Below are 16,492 nucleotides of genomic sequence, written 5' to 3' on the forward strand. Positions count from 1 at the left end.
AAATGACTAGATGACGTTGGTGGACTAGGAAAATGTCAAATCCGTTTCGTTGTTCATTAATATAATATACTTAGTGATAATAAACCTATATGTTGAGCTCAAATACGTTCAACAAAACGCAATCATTGTGCCAACAGATGTGACATCTGACATCCATGTCACATCACAAATGTCATTGTATGATTTATTGAATATTCATAATATATGGATATTAAATATTTTAGAATCGCAGCAGCAATGCGAGTAGAGATACAGAATTAATAACTGTATAAATTAATAATTGTATGACCAATGACCTCATACATAAAATTACCAGTTTAGGTGACAGAAGGCGAATCCAATTTGTAAACATTAAATGTGCTAAGGAAAAGAATCTTTCCGATTTTCAACGGGACACGGCTGAAGGGGCGAGCTGGTTTCGACTGCGCCCATGCATCTCAATTGTCCAGAAAGTTCATTCGAAGATCATTTTGCTTATAATAATCTGAGTAATCACAGTGAATGGTTTGACAGTATTTCAGCTAACATGTAGAGAGACTTGCTAGCTTCGTCGGTCAGGCTTCGTCTTGGACACAACGCGGATAGTTAAGCCGCTAGGTGTGGCACTTTGGATTACGTTTTTATAATAAATTAATGATAGTTTGTATTGTTTTGGTAAAAATATATTTTCTACTCGTATACTACTCGTTTGGTACTCGTATAAACCTAAACTGAGATAATAAATGAATAAAAGGAAATAATTAGTGAAACTCTGACATAAGTAATAATTAATGAATTTACTAGAGATGGGTAACTACCCAGGTAAATACCCGACGGTGGGTATTTACCGGGTAAATACCCGATATTTACCTACCCGCGGGTAAATACGCGGGTATTTTCATTTTTCTTCCAAATTCGACGTTTTTAAATGATGTTTGGGCTAAAATAGATTAATTGAAGTCAGTATTTGTAATTGTACACATAATGTTTATTCAAATTGAGAACGAATAGGTTGCTATGAGATAAAATGTGATTTTAGTGTATCACTCCAACTATAAAAATCGTGTAAAATATCATTCTCTGACATACCGAAATAATTTCAAATGCTTTTAGTATAAATTATAAGTCTGATAAATTAAAACTACAAATAAAAATATGTGAATAAAAATATTTTTAAAATCTTTTTTTGAAGCTCATAACTCATACATAGTGTGTTTTATGACAAAAATGCATATAAACTTTTTTGTAGGGAATTGTGTCTACTTTAGTTCGTACATACAATACTTTTCGATATTAATGATAGTTTCCATGAAATATGAAAAAAATACATTCCCCTCCCCCAACCCCACCATAACCCCCTCCAACCAGTACTAGGAAGTTGTTCTTTATCGTATAAATACGACTATTTAATACAATCTAAAAAGCACACATAATACATTTTTTTTAAATTATTTTTAAAATTATACATTAAAACTTATGTAAACTTAATTGTATATTTGACTGAACAGTTTCGTTTTAAATTGTGTATAATAATTACAATCACTAACTTAGTATTTATCTCCATTTTAACACAAATCAGCATATCCAACATGAAATGAATCTACCCGTGGATTTGGGTAGATACGGGTAAATACCGGGTAGGTAGGTATTTACCGGGTAAATACCTGGGTGGGTAGATTGGGTATTTACCCACGACCCATCTCTAGACTAAATGCGTTTTCACATTATCTGATCCGATATCGGATGTAGGACTGATACCCCATACATTACAGGCGTTATATTGGATTTTTTCCATTTAAATCCTTCCGACATCCGATATCGGATCGGATAATGTGAAAACGGACTAAGACAATAGATACCTTGTTAGTGTTATATACCTATGCCTATGTATATTGTATATCCCACCAAAAACATTCTGTAAAAAATAGCCGTCTCGATGGAGCTGCTTGTTTATCTCTAAAAAGTAATGAAATCTACATAAAGTTCCTTACTGCGATTTCTTTATTATTATAGTTAACTAGCCTTCGCCCGCGGCTTCGCTCGCGTTAAATTCGAAAATCTCTCCACAAACTTCCATCCTCCATTCTAAGGAAGTGGGGGGATATAAAAAGAGAAAAAAAGTAGCCTATATCACTTTCCATCCCTTCAACTATCTCCACTTAAAAAATCACGTCAATACGTCGCTCCGTTTTGCCGTGAAAGATGGACAAACAAACAGACACACACACTTTCCTATTTATAATATTAGTATGGATGTTGTGTGACTTGGCCGTTGAAGTGTAGCGGTGCTGGCGACAGATTGGTGCAATGGTGTCATGGAGCACCTGGTTATAAACTTCTGTATACCCTTGTGTATAAAGAAGTTTATACTTAAGTTTCATATTCGATGGTCCGAGCTAAGGTTCGTAAAGCCATGAAGCCGAGCTGATAATCATTGTCGCTAAACGCCGATCGAAACGCAGTCTGAAGTGGGTGATAAACGTACGATACGAGCAGGTATGCGTAGGTACTTATGGCTCGACGACCTTTTTCAATTGTGTGTCACCGTAAGTACGCGTAAAAACCGCTGCGCATAGTAGTCGACCGACCATCCAACGCGTACTTGCTCGTACGCCTATCACCCACTTGACTTGACGTCGCGCCAACACTTTATGGAAAAAGCGGGTTTTCGACAACTACCAATAAGATTTTAGACATTCAAAAATCTTCAATAATACTCAACTGTTTCGGTCGCACTCGTTCAAATATAGGATAGGATTGGTATGAGCGAGACGGTCAGGAGATTGATTGTCAACATGATATCTATCATAAACACCGTTCGAAATGGCCTCATTAAAATCTAAATTTTAAATATATTGAAAGTAATATTACTAATCATTGACGTCACGCTCAAAATAAAAGAGATAGAAAATTTGACAGTATGGTACTCTTTTGCATGATTGTCATAATTCAAAATAAGAACGATGGCTTGCGTTGTAAACAGGGACTGAAACATGACACAAGCCCCTAGCGTCATCTATATACTTTTCACTGTATCACTTGTAATGCCGTTGAACTACCGCGTGCGTATTTTTTAAAAAAAACGTCATTTTTATTCAAATGACACTCTTAGTGACATCTTGTGACATAGATTTACGGCCACCAACGGGGTACGGTATTTAGTATGGACTCTGCTGGTCCTTTATAATCGTCCTTAGCCGTAACAAAGGCCTTTGTTTAACAGATTACGGCTAAAGCGAAACGTTCATCTCAGAAAATTCATACTATACACATGACTTGCACATCTCCGTAAACTTATGGAGATTAATTTAACATTCTATACCGTAACTGATGTCTACTTTTTCTGGTGTCCAATAGGATAGCCCAAGGTGGCCAGTAGCTCGGATAAGCCGCGTTTTTGTTGGCAACATACACCGAGTGCAAGCACCTTTACATATATAATTAAAAACCGAAATGTTTATAATTCCGAAACGAAACGCAACGAATAAAGACATGCGGTGACAGTGACAGCTGTCAAATATACCAAAATCGCGCGAAGAGATACCCATAGCGGCGGTGGATGTTTTTCGAATAAAATTATTATTGGGTCTTCTTTTGTTCGATTCTTTGTACTAGTTCGATTTTTTGTACTAACTTCTTTCAATATTGATCAATGATTTGGTGATATCCCTATCAGACTTCAACTACGTTGTGCAACTTTGTAGGAGTGATTAATTCAACTGTCCAAAAATGAGTAACCAACTCTCACAAGGATCCCTCGAGGTACGTATCATAGAATGAAGATTTCAGGACTATTTTCCTTTAGTTTAACAGTTTAAGGATAATATTTATTGTTTTTGTAGGTTATTATGAATGGCGGTCATTACGACAAGCCAATAATGCAAGTGTTGGGTAGCAAGAAGATCCAAGGCAGCGGTGCGAACGAGAGGTTCCGGCTTCTGGTGTCGGACGGGAAGCATTCGCACAGCTTCGCCATGCTGGCGACGCAGCTTAATGACAAGCTGATCACTGGGGAGCTGTCTGACTACTCAGTTGTGCAGATTGACCGGTTTGTCACTTCTTTGCTGAAGAATACGGGAAGGGAGAGAAGTAAGCACATTCTTTTGTTTGATAATACTGTTCAAGGGGCTCAAGTGTTTTACAGATTGTTGTTGATTTTTGTTATGTTCATAATAATTATGATGCAATGTGTTTGAAGCAGGTTGTGACAAGTTTGCAGTATAGGTACTTAATGTACTTATATATCACACTTACAATTTCAATTAAAACAGATTTGCAATGAGATTTATGATAAAGATACATACTTAGGATACAACAAAATCATACATCCAGTCACATTAATTTGATGGCCAAGCATATCTTGATAAAAAAAAAATCTAAAAAGTAAGTACAGGGTGAAGTAAAAAGGACCAGCCATACTTAGCATAGTGAATTAGTGACTTTTGAGGTCATAATGAACAACTTTTAGTCTGGGACCAACACCAAAATTGCAAAAAAAAAACAGCCATTCCACATGTTATGAAAAAAAATCAGCATTTCCATACACCTTACAGATTTATTTTAGTAGTACCTATGTATAATCCTTCCTTAATTGTATTTTTTTTTGTAATAAGCTAATAAGTAATAAGAAATTTTCTTGTAATCAAAATCTTTAAACAGTTCCTGTTTTGGCAACCACAAATTGTTTAACCACTTTTTACACTTTTAACACCACGGGTTACTTTAAACTGTAATTTACAGGTACAGAAAATATGAATTATAATATGTATAGTCAACAGCATTATCCACGGGTTACTTTAAACAATGTAACCGTTATTGTATAGTTGTTTTTTATCCCTAAAATAAACAAACTAAAAATAAAATATAAATGACAGATGTGATGCCGTCTAGCCGCTTATGGAATAGCCAATTTTTTACTAAATATTATAAAAATAATATTCAGTAATCTAAATAAAAATAATAGGCATAGTTACTTGTAGTGTCATGTTGTATGAAATTCTTTATATTAAAAGCTGTGCCTCACCTGTAATATATAGTTTTAATTGTTACTTTACAATTCACTTACCATTTTGACAACCCTGTTCAAATTCCAGGCGAGTCATGATCATCCTCGACTTGACAATACTGACCCCAGGCTCAGAAGTAGGCAAAAAGCTTGGCAACCCCCAGACCTGGACGGAAGAAAGCGCAGTATCTGCCCCACAGCCGACAATGCAGCCGGTCCCCCGGCCAGCACCTGCCCCGGGTCCGATGACTGTGTCTAAGCCAACGGTGGCACCATCCATGGACTCTAGCATGCTGTCTTCGCAGATGACACATCCTATTTCAAGCCTCAGTCCATATCAAAACAAGTTAGTATAACATTCCATAAATCATGTTTATAAATCAATCTGTTGCCAGAAAGAGGAGGAAGACCCTGGGTGAAGGAGTAGTTGCACACGACCAAGCATGGTTTGACCTTCTTCACTCTAGGCGAGAATTAAGACACCAGTGCGCTAACCAACCTTTGTCACTGGACACGGCCACATTCTCCTGCCAGCTTTGCGGTCGCGGCTGCCGCTCTCGCATTGGGCTCGTATTATTATGGGCGTATATATGGGCGCATATTATTGATGTTAGAGGCCATTGATGATGATGCCAGAAATGATATTTTTTGTTTTGTAAAACTACTTTGCATTTTTAAAGTGAGTATTTCATACTGTGTTCTAAATTGGGATTAGGAAGTAATAAATATGATATACTAATATTACTTTCAGATGGGTAATCAAAGCGCGCGTGATGAGCAAGTCCCCAATCCGGACATGGAGCAACGCCAAAGGCGAAGGCAAACTCTTCAGCATGGATCTGTGCGACGAGAGTGGAGAGATCCGCGCCACCGCCTTCAGAAACGAAGTCGACCGTTTCTATGATATGCTGCAGGTAATTTTATTTTTAACCGCCTTTCAAATCTCAAGGGAAGGGGTTCTCAATTCGTCTGTTTTTTTTTTTATGTTTGTTCCTCGATATCTCCGTTGTTACTGGACCGATTTTGAAAAAAATTTTTTTTATTGAATGTATATGCATACAGATTGGTCCCATTTTTCTCAGAACCCAGTTCTGCTGGTGGGATCCTGGAGAAATCGAGGGAACTCCTCAAATCTGAAAGGCATACATATGGTGATTTTTGTGTTTTTAAAGGAACAGCATGCATTTACGTACGGAACAGTGACATTTGGTGCAGTGGAACTCCTGATGATGGTCAGAATGGAACTCCTCAAATCTGAACGGCACACTTATAGTGACTTTGGTATTTTTATAAGAACAGCATGCACTTACGTCCAGAACAGTGACATTGGTGCAGTGGAACTGCTGATGAAGAGTGAGCCGCCCTGGTTAGAGTTCCGTTCTGATAATCATTCTCATCTGTAAATACTTCAGAATCATCCAAATTTCAAAATTGGTTCAGAAATGACGGAGATATTGAATAACAAACATTAAAAAATATACAGACGAATTGATAACATAATCCAACATTTGAAAGTATTTATCACCAGAACCCCAAAGGAAGGTGGTTTTTTTTTTCTTAAAAATTATTACACACTGTTTTCTAAAACGCAAACCAAATGATGTAGGTGCTAGCCAGGTGCCGCAGCCGAATGGCATTTCTGCGACGCGAAACGAAAACGAAACGCCGCGAATGGTAGTCTGGCTCTGTTGCGCTAATACGCAAGAGCGATAAAGATAGATAATATATCTACGAGCGTTTCGTTTCATGACCGTTTGTGCCATTGGGCTATGTACCCACTACCCAGTACTAACAAAAGGCTTGAATTGCAGATTCTATATAGAAAATTTAACATGCAATTTGGTTGGCATTCTTAACATCGTACCTGCTTGCGTTATTTCTCGTTGTAAGATTGCCTTTATGATAGGATTTGTCAGTTGAAAAAAACGGTCCGAAGGATTCCCATGAAAAATAATATCCTCCTTTTCTGCTGAAAATGTGGGTTTGCCACAGTTTACAATACAATTTTTCAGTACAGATGGTGTTTTTTTTACGCACGAGAAGTGGTTCTTTATATGCCAGGTCGAAACTTCGGATGGCCATCTGTACTGAAAAACGTCCTACGATACATGTGCGAAAAAGAAATTAGGACTCGTGTTTATTTAAAATACTGCCTTCGGTCGCCACTCGTTTCGAACTTCCTCTTTTACGCACTTGTATCGTAATGTACTATTTTTCAGGTTGACAAAGTGTACTACATCAGCCGCTGCCAACTGAAGACAGCCAACAAGCAATTCACGAGCTTGAAGAACGACTACGAAATGACGTTCTCCGCTGACACAGTCATCTCCGAGTGCATGGAGGACGCGTCTTCGGTGCCCACCATCAAATACGACTTCGTACCTATCAATGAGATTGGAAACAAGAATACGGACTCCTTACTCGGTTAGTACATCACAATTTCTGTCCTCCGGCTGTGAAGCGTCAAATTTCAGGACACCGCGCTTAACGAAGTTAGCACTTCCTGGCTCTGTAAGCGGAATCAATCAGGAAATGATGATTGTCAATTCCTAAAAGTATTTTCTGACACATTCATCAGCCTTTATAATTTAAGGAAAGTTAGTATTTATTAATGACTTGATAAAATGACTTGTAGAGAGGCTAAACAGGATTAAAAGAGGATTGTTATATTTATTTGTGTGTGTCTATTTTGCCCGCGGCTTCGCTCGCGTTAGAAAGAGAGAAAATGTAGCCTATGTCACTCTCCGTCCCTTCAACTAACTCCACTTAAAAAATCACGTCAATACGTCGCTTCGTTTTGGTGTGAACAACGGACAAACATACAGACACACACACTTTCCCATTTATAATATTAGTATGGATTTATTTTTGTGGTGGGAGGGTGAGTACATTAATTGCATGTATAAAAGACGCAAGTTAAATATAACGGGGTTAGACTCGAACGTTATCAATTCGCGAATTAGCAAATTTAGATTAACCTGGATTTCCGCATAGTAACGCCTACGTCCATCGATTATTTGTATATCATTGTTCTGTTTCAGATGTGATTGGCGTGTGCCGCGCTGCCTCGGATGTACAGGAACTCACGGCTAGAAGCACGGGCAAGCTTCTCAAGAAGAGAGAAGTCACTCTCGTCGATTCTACTGGTGGCGCAGTAAGTACAACACTACACTAAACTTAAATGCATCAAATATTGTTAACACATTTATTTAATAGACAAAAAAATTCGCACTAAGTAAGAAAGCGGTTATCTATAACCGTCCGCTTGTGGGCACTGGTCCTCTCGCTCTCGCGCCTATCATCGCGTCATTATTTACACGGGAGCGATAGACAAGGATAGTCCTTTGTACGTTTCTATTACCGATAGCTCATCGCTTCCTCGCTTTTGGCGGGTTCTTGGTTGCGAAGGTGTTAAAAAACGAAGGGTAGTTTTATACCTTTATGTTATTTTATTGGCCTTACTAACATATATTTTTTCTTCAATTTCAGGTGGCACTGACGTTGTGGGGCGGCGAAGCAGAAAGCTTTGACGGCAGCTCTAACCCTGTTGTCTCTGCTAAGGTAAAAGAATATGCTTTTCTTAAATAATGTTAATTATTTAAAAGCACACACAAAATCCTTGCTATCAGACGACGTTTGACTATTGACGTTTTCCATATAATAAACATTATATTGTTAGAAAAATAGAAATGATGTTGGCCAGCTTGGGCTGGTCAGTGCGGCAGGCAGTTAAACAAAGAGAACCAAAAACTAAATAATATCGTATGCATTACAGGGGGCTCGCTTGACGGAATTCAATGGAAGCAAATCTCTATCCTGTCTCTCGAGCACCATGATCCGACTCAACCCAGATTTGCCAGAGGCACATAAACTGCGTGGCTGGTACGACAACGGCGGCGCTAATATGGACATCGTTAACATCTCCGCCAGGTATGGAACATTGTAAATCATATATCCTGCGTAATCACATAGCAGCAGGGGCGGCACACTCCGCGATCCTATCGCCGCGCTACAAGTACACATCGGTGACCGCCAATTCGCGGCCCATTCACTGTGACGACCTTCACGCGACGCAATAGAATTCAATGTCGGCTGCTCGCGTGCGGTCCCTTTGTTAATGTAGGTAAGAATTTAAAATGGCGGCATTTTGTGAACATCAAAGGAGTGAGCCTTCTGTACTTGTACTATTATATGTATATTCTGTGATAGCAGTAAATCATTATCCTGCCAACTGCCATACACTGTCAACATCAATACATAAATCGTCAACATCTCTAGCCGCCCGGCTAATAAGGAGCTTTAGTACAAGCGTTGGGTCTGTCTTTCTTACATTAGAAGCCAATCTTATATTGAGTGAAGTGTTCAACTCGTTTCAGTTTGTATCCAATAAAGTGTAGAATAACTATACTTAGATTTGATATATCTTAATTTTGTCACAGATCTGGCGCTTATGGTGGCGGCAGCAGCGAATGGATTACATTCTCCGAAGCCGAGGCAAAGCAGCTAGGATCTGGCGACAAGGGTGACTACTACAGGTATAATTCAATCATGATAAATGAGTAAATAACTAATTCATAACTAAATAGCTTTTGCCCGAGGCTTCGCTCGCGTTACAAAGAGACAAAAAGTAGTCTATGTCACTCTCCATCCTTTCAACTATCTCCACTTAAAAAATCACGTCAATTCGTAGCTCCGTTTTGCCGTGAAAGACGGACCAACAAACAGACACACACACTTTCCTATTTATAATATTAGTATGGATAGTATGGATTAATTGCCAAGAGTGGCACTCTGCCTACCCCTTTATGGGATACAGGCGTGATTATATGTATATATACAATTATACATGTATGTATATATACATTATATGTATGTATGTAATGAGCCGTGGCAAATGCCGGGATAACGCAAGGAGAATGATGATATATGTATGTAATAAGACAATGGACAAATGTAATCAAGTGAACTACGCGACTACGAAATTGACACTTAACATTTACACTGTAGAGTACATTTCTGTTTCGATGCAAAAATAATGTTTATAACCATAATTTTGGGTAAGTAATATTTGGTGATTTGTTGGCGACCTTTGCTATCGTGGTGTATACAATTTGTGTAAGTCTTAAAATTGGAATAATTACTGGACTGTGTGGGATGATACTTACTTTAAATATTCTGGCCGGGTAGGTCCAAGCGTGGATCCAGCTTCGTGCCCAGGGGGGGGGTCACGTTGTAAAGGCCCGGGGCCCCAGGGGGGGGTAACGTGGTCTATTTGTATGGCCAACCTAGGCTCCACGGGGGGGGGGGGGGGGGTCATGACCCCCATAACCCCGCCCTGCATCCGCGCATGGGTAGGTCTAACATCTGAGCCACCAAGGCCTCGCCAGCAAATCGTATTTCTCCTTAGCCAGCGATACATATTTCCATCATTATCTTTCAAATGTAACTATTGAGCTTTTTAAGTATCTGGTTGTCAAACGCACCTTGTGACTAAATAAACGAATGATGTACAGCGCTATGAATGGTGTTTAACAATAGTTTTCGTTTTTCGCCAACTATAATTTTTTTTTTCAAATATTTTTTTATCTTTGTGCAGTCTTCTCGGCGTCCTAACGTTCACGTTCGCCGACAACGCCGTGTACAAGGCGTGTCCCCAGGAGCAGTGCAACAAGAAACTGGTGGACCAGGAGAACGGACTGTTCCGGTGCGAGAAGTGCAACCGGGAATATCCCAACTACAAGTACAGGCTGCTTCTAGGGGTAAGTTACAGATTACGGCAAATTTTTGGTACTTATTTCCTAGGAATTTAGTTAATATTGTCCACAAAGATAATAGAATTTACATACATCGTCAGACATAAAATAGAGAATTAAATGCAACACAATTTTACCTCACGTTTGACGATTAAATGTTGCACGTCAAATCACTTTCATTACAACTTTAGCTAATATAGAAAGTTTGGAGCAGGCGACCGACTTCGCAGCAATACTATGTAGCTTTAGTGCGTTTTCACATTATCCGATCCGATATCGGATGTCGGAAGGATTTCAAAGGCAAAAATCAAAGATGGCGGCAAGGTGGCTCGCTTTCCATACAAAAAACATCTACCATTTATTTAGTCACCGCACACTACAACTAAATAAAAATATGCGCATACATCTACTATACATTATCCGTCGTCGCGGTAGTGAATGAAATACATTGTTTGATACAGAAATCATGGACAAATTCATATGAATTTTTTATTAATTTTACGTAAATGTGCGTGCCAAATTTTGTGTACAGGCACAGAGCCGTCATATTTCGCGCATTTTTAGTTGACATTGTCATCAGTGACATTTGGCTCTTGACAAGTAATTATTTAAAGATATTGGTTTAGTTAACTCAAGCAGACTCAGAAATAATGACGCATTTTGTCAACAAAGATACATATCGTGTATTTCGACACTGCTAATGTAAATCGAAATGGCGTCTCGGTCAAACGACCGACTATGATGCAGAAGATCGTGGGTTCGATTCCGAAGTTTTTTTTAATCATTTGAACTTTTATGGATTTATTAAGTATTTTTTATTTTTTTAATGGAATATTTGACTATTACTATATTGCTTTCCTATTTTTTATTTTCATACAAAAATACAATACAATCCTTTATTATAAAATTGATATGATATTATATTGCCTTTGTTGATAAAATAAAATATTACACGTCTGGTATAATACATTATACATAGATCATAGTGTGGGCATAGTATTAGTAATGTGCTGTACTCCTTGCATTTACTGAGCTGGTTGACCTATGTTGTTGTTTTGTGAATGTTTTTCTTCAACAACTAAATGGTAAACAAGAATATAATAGCAAGAATATGGGTAGCTTTTGCACATTGTAATTTTTCCTCAGTCACCCGTTGACCACGAACGCTGTAAAGTGTTCGAAACGTCGGGATGAATTTTAAACTCATTATACGCGATTTAATCCGTTTTCATAGTTTTTATTTCATGAGCAACTATCGCGGTAACTGAAGACAATATTAACTAAATGGTTACAAATAATAATTATCATCAACATAATCTGGTCCAGGCAGGCAATTAATATAGTCGCGCGATAAATGCACTTACTAATAGTGCGACAGGGACGGCCTGATATTTTATCGTCTATCGCGCGACCATGCTACCCGATCTGTACTAGCTTTTGCGCTTGCGTTAGAAAGAGACAAAAGTAGCCTATGTCACGCTCCATCCCTTCAACTAAATCCCCTTAAATAATCACGTCAATTCGTCGCTCCAGTTTTTCCGTGAAAGGCGGACAAACAAACAGACACATACCCTTTCCCATTTGTAATATTAGTATGGATTTGACATTATTATTTATATTTAAATAATTATATATGTATAGCCTAATTTCGTCGGTAACAGCGTGTTATGTAATGGCGTCGTTGGTGAACAGTCGCCTGTCACGCCGTGAAACTGCGTTCGGATCCCAGGATTCTATAAACTTTTTGTATTTTTTTGGATATAAGTTTCGTATTTTTTATTGACCGAGCAAGAATAGAGAGCCGAAGGTATCAATATTATCTTAGAGAACGTATTGATTTTTTTATTGTCATTTTCATTTTCTATTTATTAAGTTGAGATATAAAACACAACTTTTAATACCCTCGCTAAATATAATATTTTCTCGAAATTACTCCTTAGATAAAAAAGTCCACTTGAGTTTTTAAAGCATTACATTACTCAGTTAACTATTGCATTTTCATTTACTAATTTAAGATTTCAAAAGCGATTTGAATACCCTTGCTCCATCGAAAATAAACAATTAGAAAAAAAATCATTCGAATCGTAGTTTAGAAACTAAAATTTATCTATACTTTTTGGAATTTTTCAAAATATCAGATTAGGATAATTATGTTAGAAATTCTGAGTTCGACGAACCCAAAAATTATTACCATGTAAGAGAATAGGTTTTTAATCTTTTTTGTGGAAAACGCTCAGTAACTACTGTACGAGTACATATACATTTATGTATAAATAATAAAACAAAAAATAGTGTCTCATAGTGTTGTGTTCCTGCCGGTGAGTAAGGCTGCCAGAGCTCAACGAGGGTGCGGGGTGCTGACGACGGGAGGATTTACGGAACTAATTTGTTCCGTCTATTGTCCTTTGAGTCGTCGGCAACCCAAACCCTCCTTTGAACTTGTACACTCCTTTTTGCTGTGCACACACAGCAAAGGGGAGTGTACAAGTTTCTAATGGGGCGGCAACGCGCATGCGACACTCTTTGAGTTGCAGGCGTCCATAGGTTACGGTGACCGCTTTCCATCAGACGGACCGTATGCTTGTTTGCCACCGACGTAGTATTAAAAAAAAGAAGAGAAAAAGTCCTGGATTCGAACCCAGTACTTCCATGCAAATCATGCGATGGCACGTATTTACCGCAAGGCTATTTAAACAAGCTGTCACCGCGTGAAATTATCGACTAGAAGGGATACAAAAACACTGTTTGTATGTGTGAGTGGTACTTAAAAATAGTGTAAAATAGTAAATTTATGTACATTGAGGGGATTAACGTTACAATGAGAAGTTGAATGTTTGTTGTAATACGTCAATTTTAATATTAAATGTTCGCGAAGCATAATTGAAAGTATATAAATGCCTGTACGACTCCACAAAAAAAATAAGACTGGTAATTTGCAGATTAACGCCATCTAACGCAGCCTGAGCTTCGGGTAACCTAGGCGAGCCACCTTAAAGGTATAGGATATCGGTCCTACATCCGATGTCGGATCGGATAATGTGAAAACGCACGTAGGCCTTTTTAAGGCAGGGGGAAATTAAGGTTGACTTTCCATTATGTTTCAAATGCAATAAGGACGTTGTTATCTGAAATACCAACTTTTCCAATAGGTCACGTTATACAATAGTTATTGCGAGAAATCTGGTATTCCGTGTGAACGATTTTGAAAGTGAAAGTTGCCATACTATGTTCGCTACCACTACGATATTCCCACAGAGAACCTCCTATAGAGTGGCAGTCTTGTATATTTGGTTCGCGATACGAGTCACCAGTGTTTGGGGTGCGAGGAGCGGGCGGGGAATGTGTTAAGCGCGCTGTGATTGGCCGTTTCAAGGACGGCGGGCAGTCGCGCCAGATGAAAAGGGACAGAAGTATGACTGTCCCTCTACTGACGCGTAAGTGGCCAATGTAAGTTGACCTATGCCGGCTCTGAATAAATTATAAATATGACTTATTTGTGGAATGTAATGCCGTCTGTTTTTAAATTTGAGCTTCTTGTTACCTTTCCACACCATTTCACACTACAGGTGGACATCTTTAAGGCATCAAAATACCCTTTTCCAATTTTTTTGTGCGAAAAACACGCGCTGCTTTCGGGTCTGTTACTTGGTCGATACTGATCGGGCACGGCGAGCGCCCGCGCTTATATCAGTGCAAATACTAGGAAGGCTGGCGACCGCGAGTCGTCTTGTAATAGATGTCTATAGGGGTTGGTCTGTGGATATTCCATATACGGTACACGGAAAGAAATACTCCGTATATTTCAAAGTAATAGGGTTTATATCACTTATATTCTACAAAATTTTAGACATTCCTACATTCCTATATAAATTAAACATTCTTTATCACTTTAAATTAGACTAACCACAACAATTTCCCAGGCCAACGTTTCCGACCCGACAGGCGACCAGCGCATCACGGCCTTCAACGAAGCGGCCGAAGCCATGATCGGCAAGACCGCCGCCGACGTCGGCCGAATGTTCGAGTACGACAAGGCTGGGTACTCCGCCGTGTTTGAGGACATCAAGTTTAGGACCTTCGTCTTCAAGTTCAGGACTAAGATGGAAACTTACAGTGTAAGTAGAAATATCAATGTCAGTGCAAAAGATCGATCAGAATCAGATTCCTGAAGAACACATCTAAATATTGTCCTCAAGTGAATTCTGTTGAGCGATACAATCGAACTTTAATGACAGCTAGTAGCTCGTTTGTGACAATAAGGCTTAAGAGAAGACACTTGAGAATCTTCGTCTTCAAAATCAGGACTAAAATGGAGATTTATAGCGTAATTAGAAATATCAAAGTTGGTCAAGAATATAGCCAAAAACGGTCACATGATCAAGTACAAGGCTGGATACTTGGCAGTTACACAAAGGCTTAATGTCATTTTAACTAAAGTCGTGAAAGTAGTTGTCTATTTTAGGGCAACTTATAGCACAAAAAGAAACCATACAGTACAAAAGGCAGACTTAATGCCATAAGGTATTCTCTACTGGTCAACCTTAGGCTAAGAAGAGATTATAAGCTATTGATGCTTCAATCACATCAATTAAAAGCAAGTATCAGTATGTAGTTGTGCACCAAACACAGTCAGCCTAGCAAGTGTAGAGACATTCTGATTCATCCCTGTCTTATAATTTACCATGCTTGACTAATTTCCATTCCCTCAGGACGAAGCCCGCCTCAAGACGACGGTGATGAACGCCGCGGCCGTCGACTACAAGGACGCAAACGCGAGACTCATCAAAAGCATCAAGGCCGTTACGGGCGTCGAAGTTTAGAAACTCTTACTTTAGCCTAGTTTTAAAACTAATTTTAATGATATTAGAATTTGTTTGGATCGACTTGTACTTGTCGAAAATAATTGTGTATTCATAGAGTGGGGTGTTAATTGTTTTTGTCTTCGATACATAATGATTTAAAATAATTGAACCAAATTAAGACTTATGTCTAAAACATGTACCTACCTATATGCTAGTTCTTGAATATTTTTTTTCGTATTATGTTTATATCATTTTGTGTCCTTGGGCAAGTTTTTGTTGATCAAACTGTTGCAGATACGCGTTTCTCAAGTAAATGATCCTACTTACAGAATTTAAAATGATAATGTCATAAAATAATCGTCATGTTACTGTTTCGTTTTGTTTTAAAGTGTGTAACACGAAAGACTGTGGTATAAAATAATGTTACAAGTATTTTTAAACCAATGCTGGCATTGTATTGTAATTAAATTATGCGATTCCAATCTTACGATTCCACTAAGTGTACCTAATTAAACTATTTTGATAATTATTGTTGTATCATTTCTTGCTGTGCCTTTATCAAACTATTTAATCGTAACATATTCATTGCTACACGCTACGAGCGTAGCCGATAACATGGTGAAATGCAAATAGAGAAAAAGGAAGTTAGTGACAACGTGATACAAATAGTTCTACGCCTATGACAGATTTATTTTTACGCGATCGAATCAGACGTACAGCCTGACAAAAAAAAAAGAGTAGAACTGGAACAATTTTTTTATCATTTCCATACATACAAAAGTGACTCAATAGTTGACACTTGCAAAATAGTTAACATAGACGGTGACGCCCCTATTCACTTCTACTCTATTTTGCCAGACTGTAGTGCGACACCGCTCTTCAGATTTAGTGCGAAAAGCTTTTCCTTCGTTATATTTCTATACTAGTTGAAATAGTATCAGTATGTGTGTCGT

The 16,492-nt window shown here is 38.3% G+C and overlaps 1 protein-coding gene across 1 annotated transcript; it reads left to right on the forward strand.

The window, feature by feature from the left end:
* The first annotated feature begins 3,515 nt into the window (after positions 1–3,515).
* Positions 3,516–16,068, forward strand: LOC125230210 (replication protein A 70 kDa DNA-binding subunit). The gene is given in 13 exon segments (XM_048135294.1): positions 3,516–3,741; positions 3,822–4,050; positions 4,053–4,068; positions 5,073–5,330; positions 5,736–5,898; positions 7,204–7,408; positions 8,026–8,138; positions 8,474–8,545; positions 8,760–8,914; positions 9,424–9,519; positions 10,581–10,743; positions 14,658–14,852; positions 15,447–16,068. Coding segments are annotated over 13 exon segments (1,809 nt in total). The 5' UTR covers positions 3,516–3,708; the 3' UTR covers positions 15,558–16,068.
* Positions 16,069–16,492: the final 424 nt, after the last annotated feature.

Source organism: Leguminivora glycinivorella, chromosome 10 (genome assembly GCF_023078275.1).
Source record: "Leguminivora glycinivorella isolate SPB_JAAS2020 chromosome 10, LegGlyc_1.1, whole genome shotgun sequence".
Classification (NCBI taxonomy): Eukaryota; Metazoa; Arthropoda; class Insecta; order Lepidoptera; family Tortricidae; genus Leguminivora; species Leguminivora glycinivorella.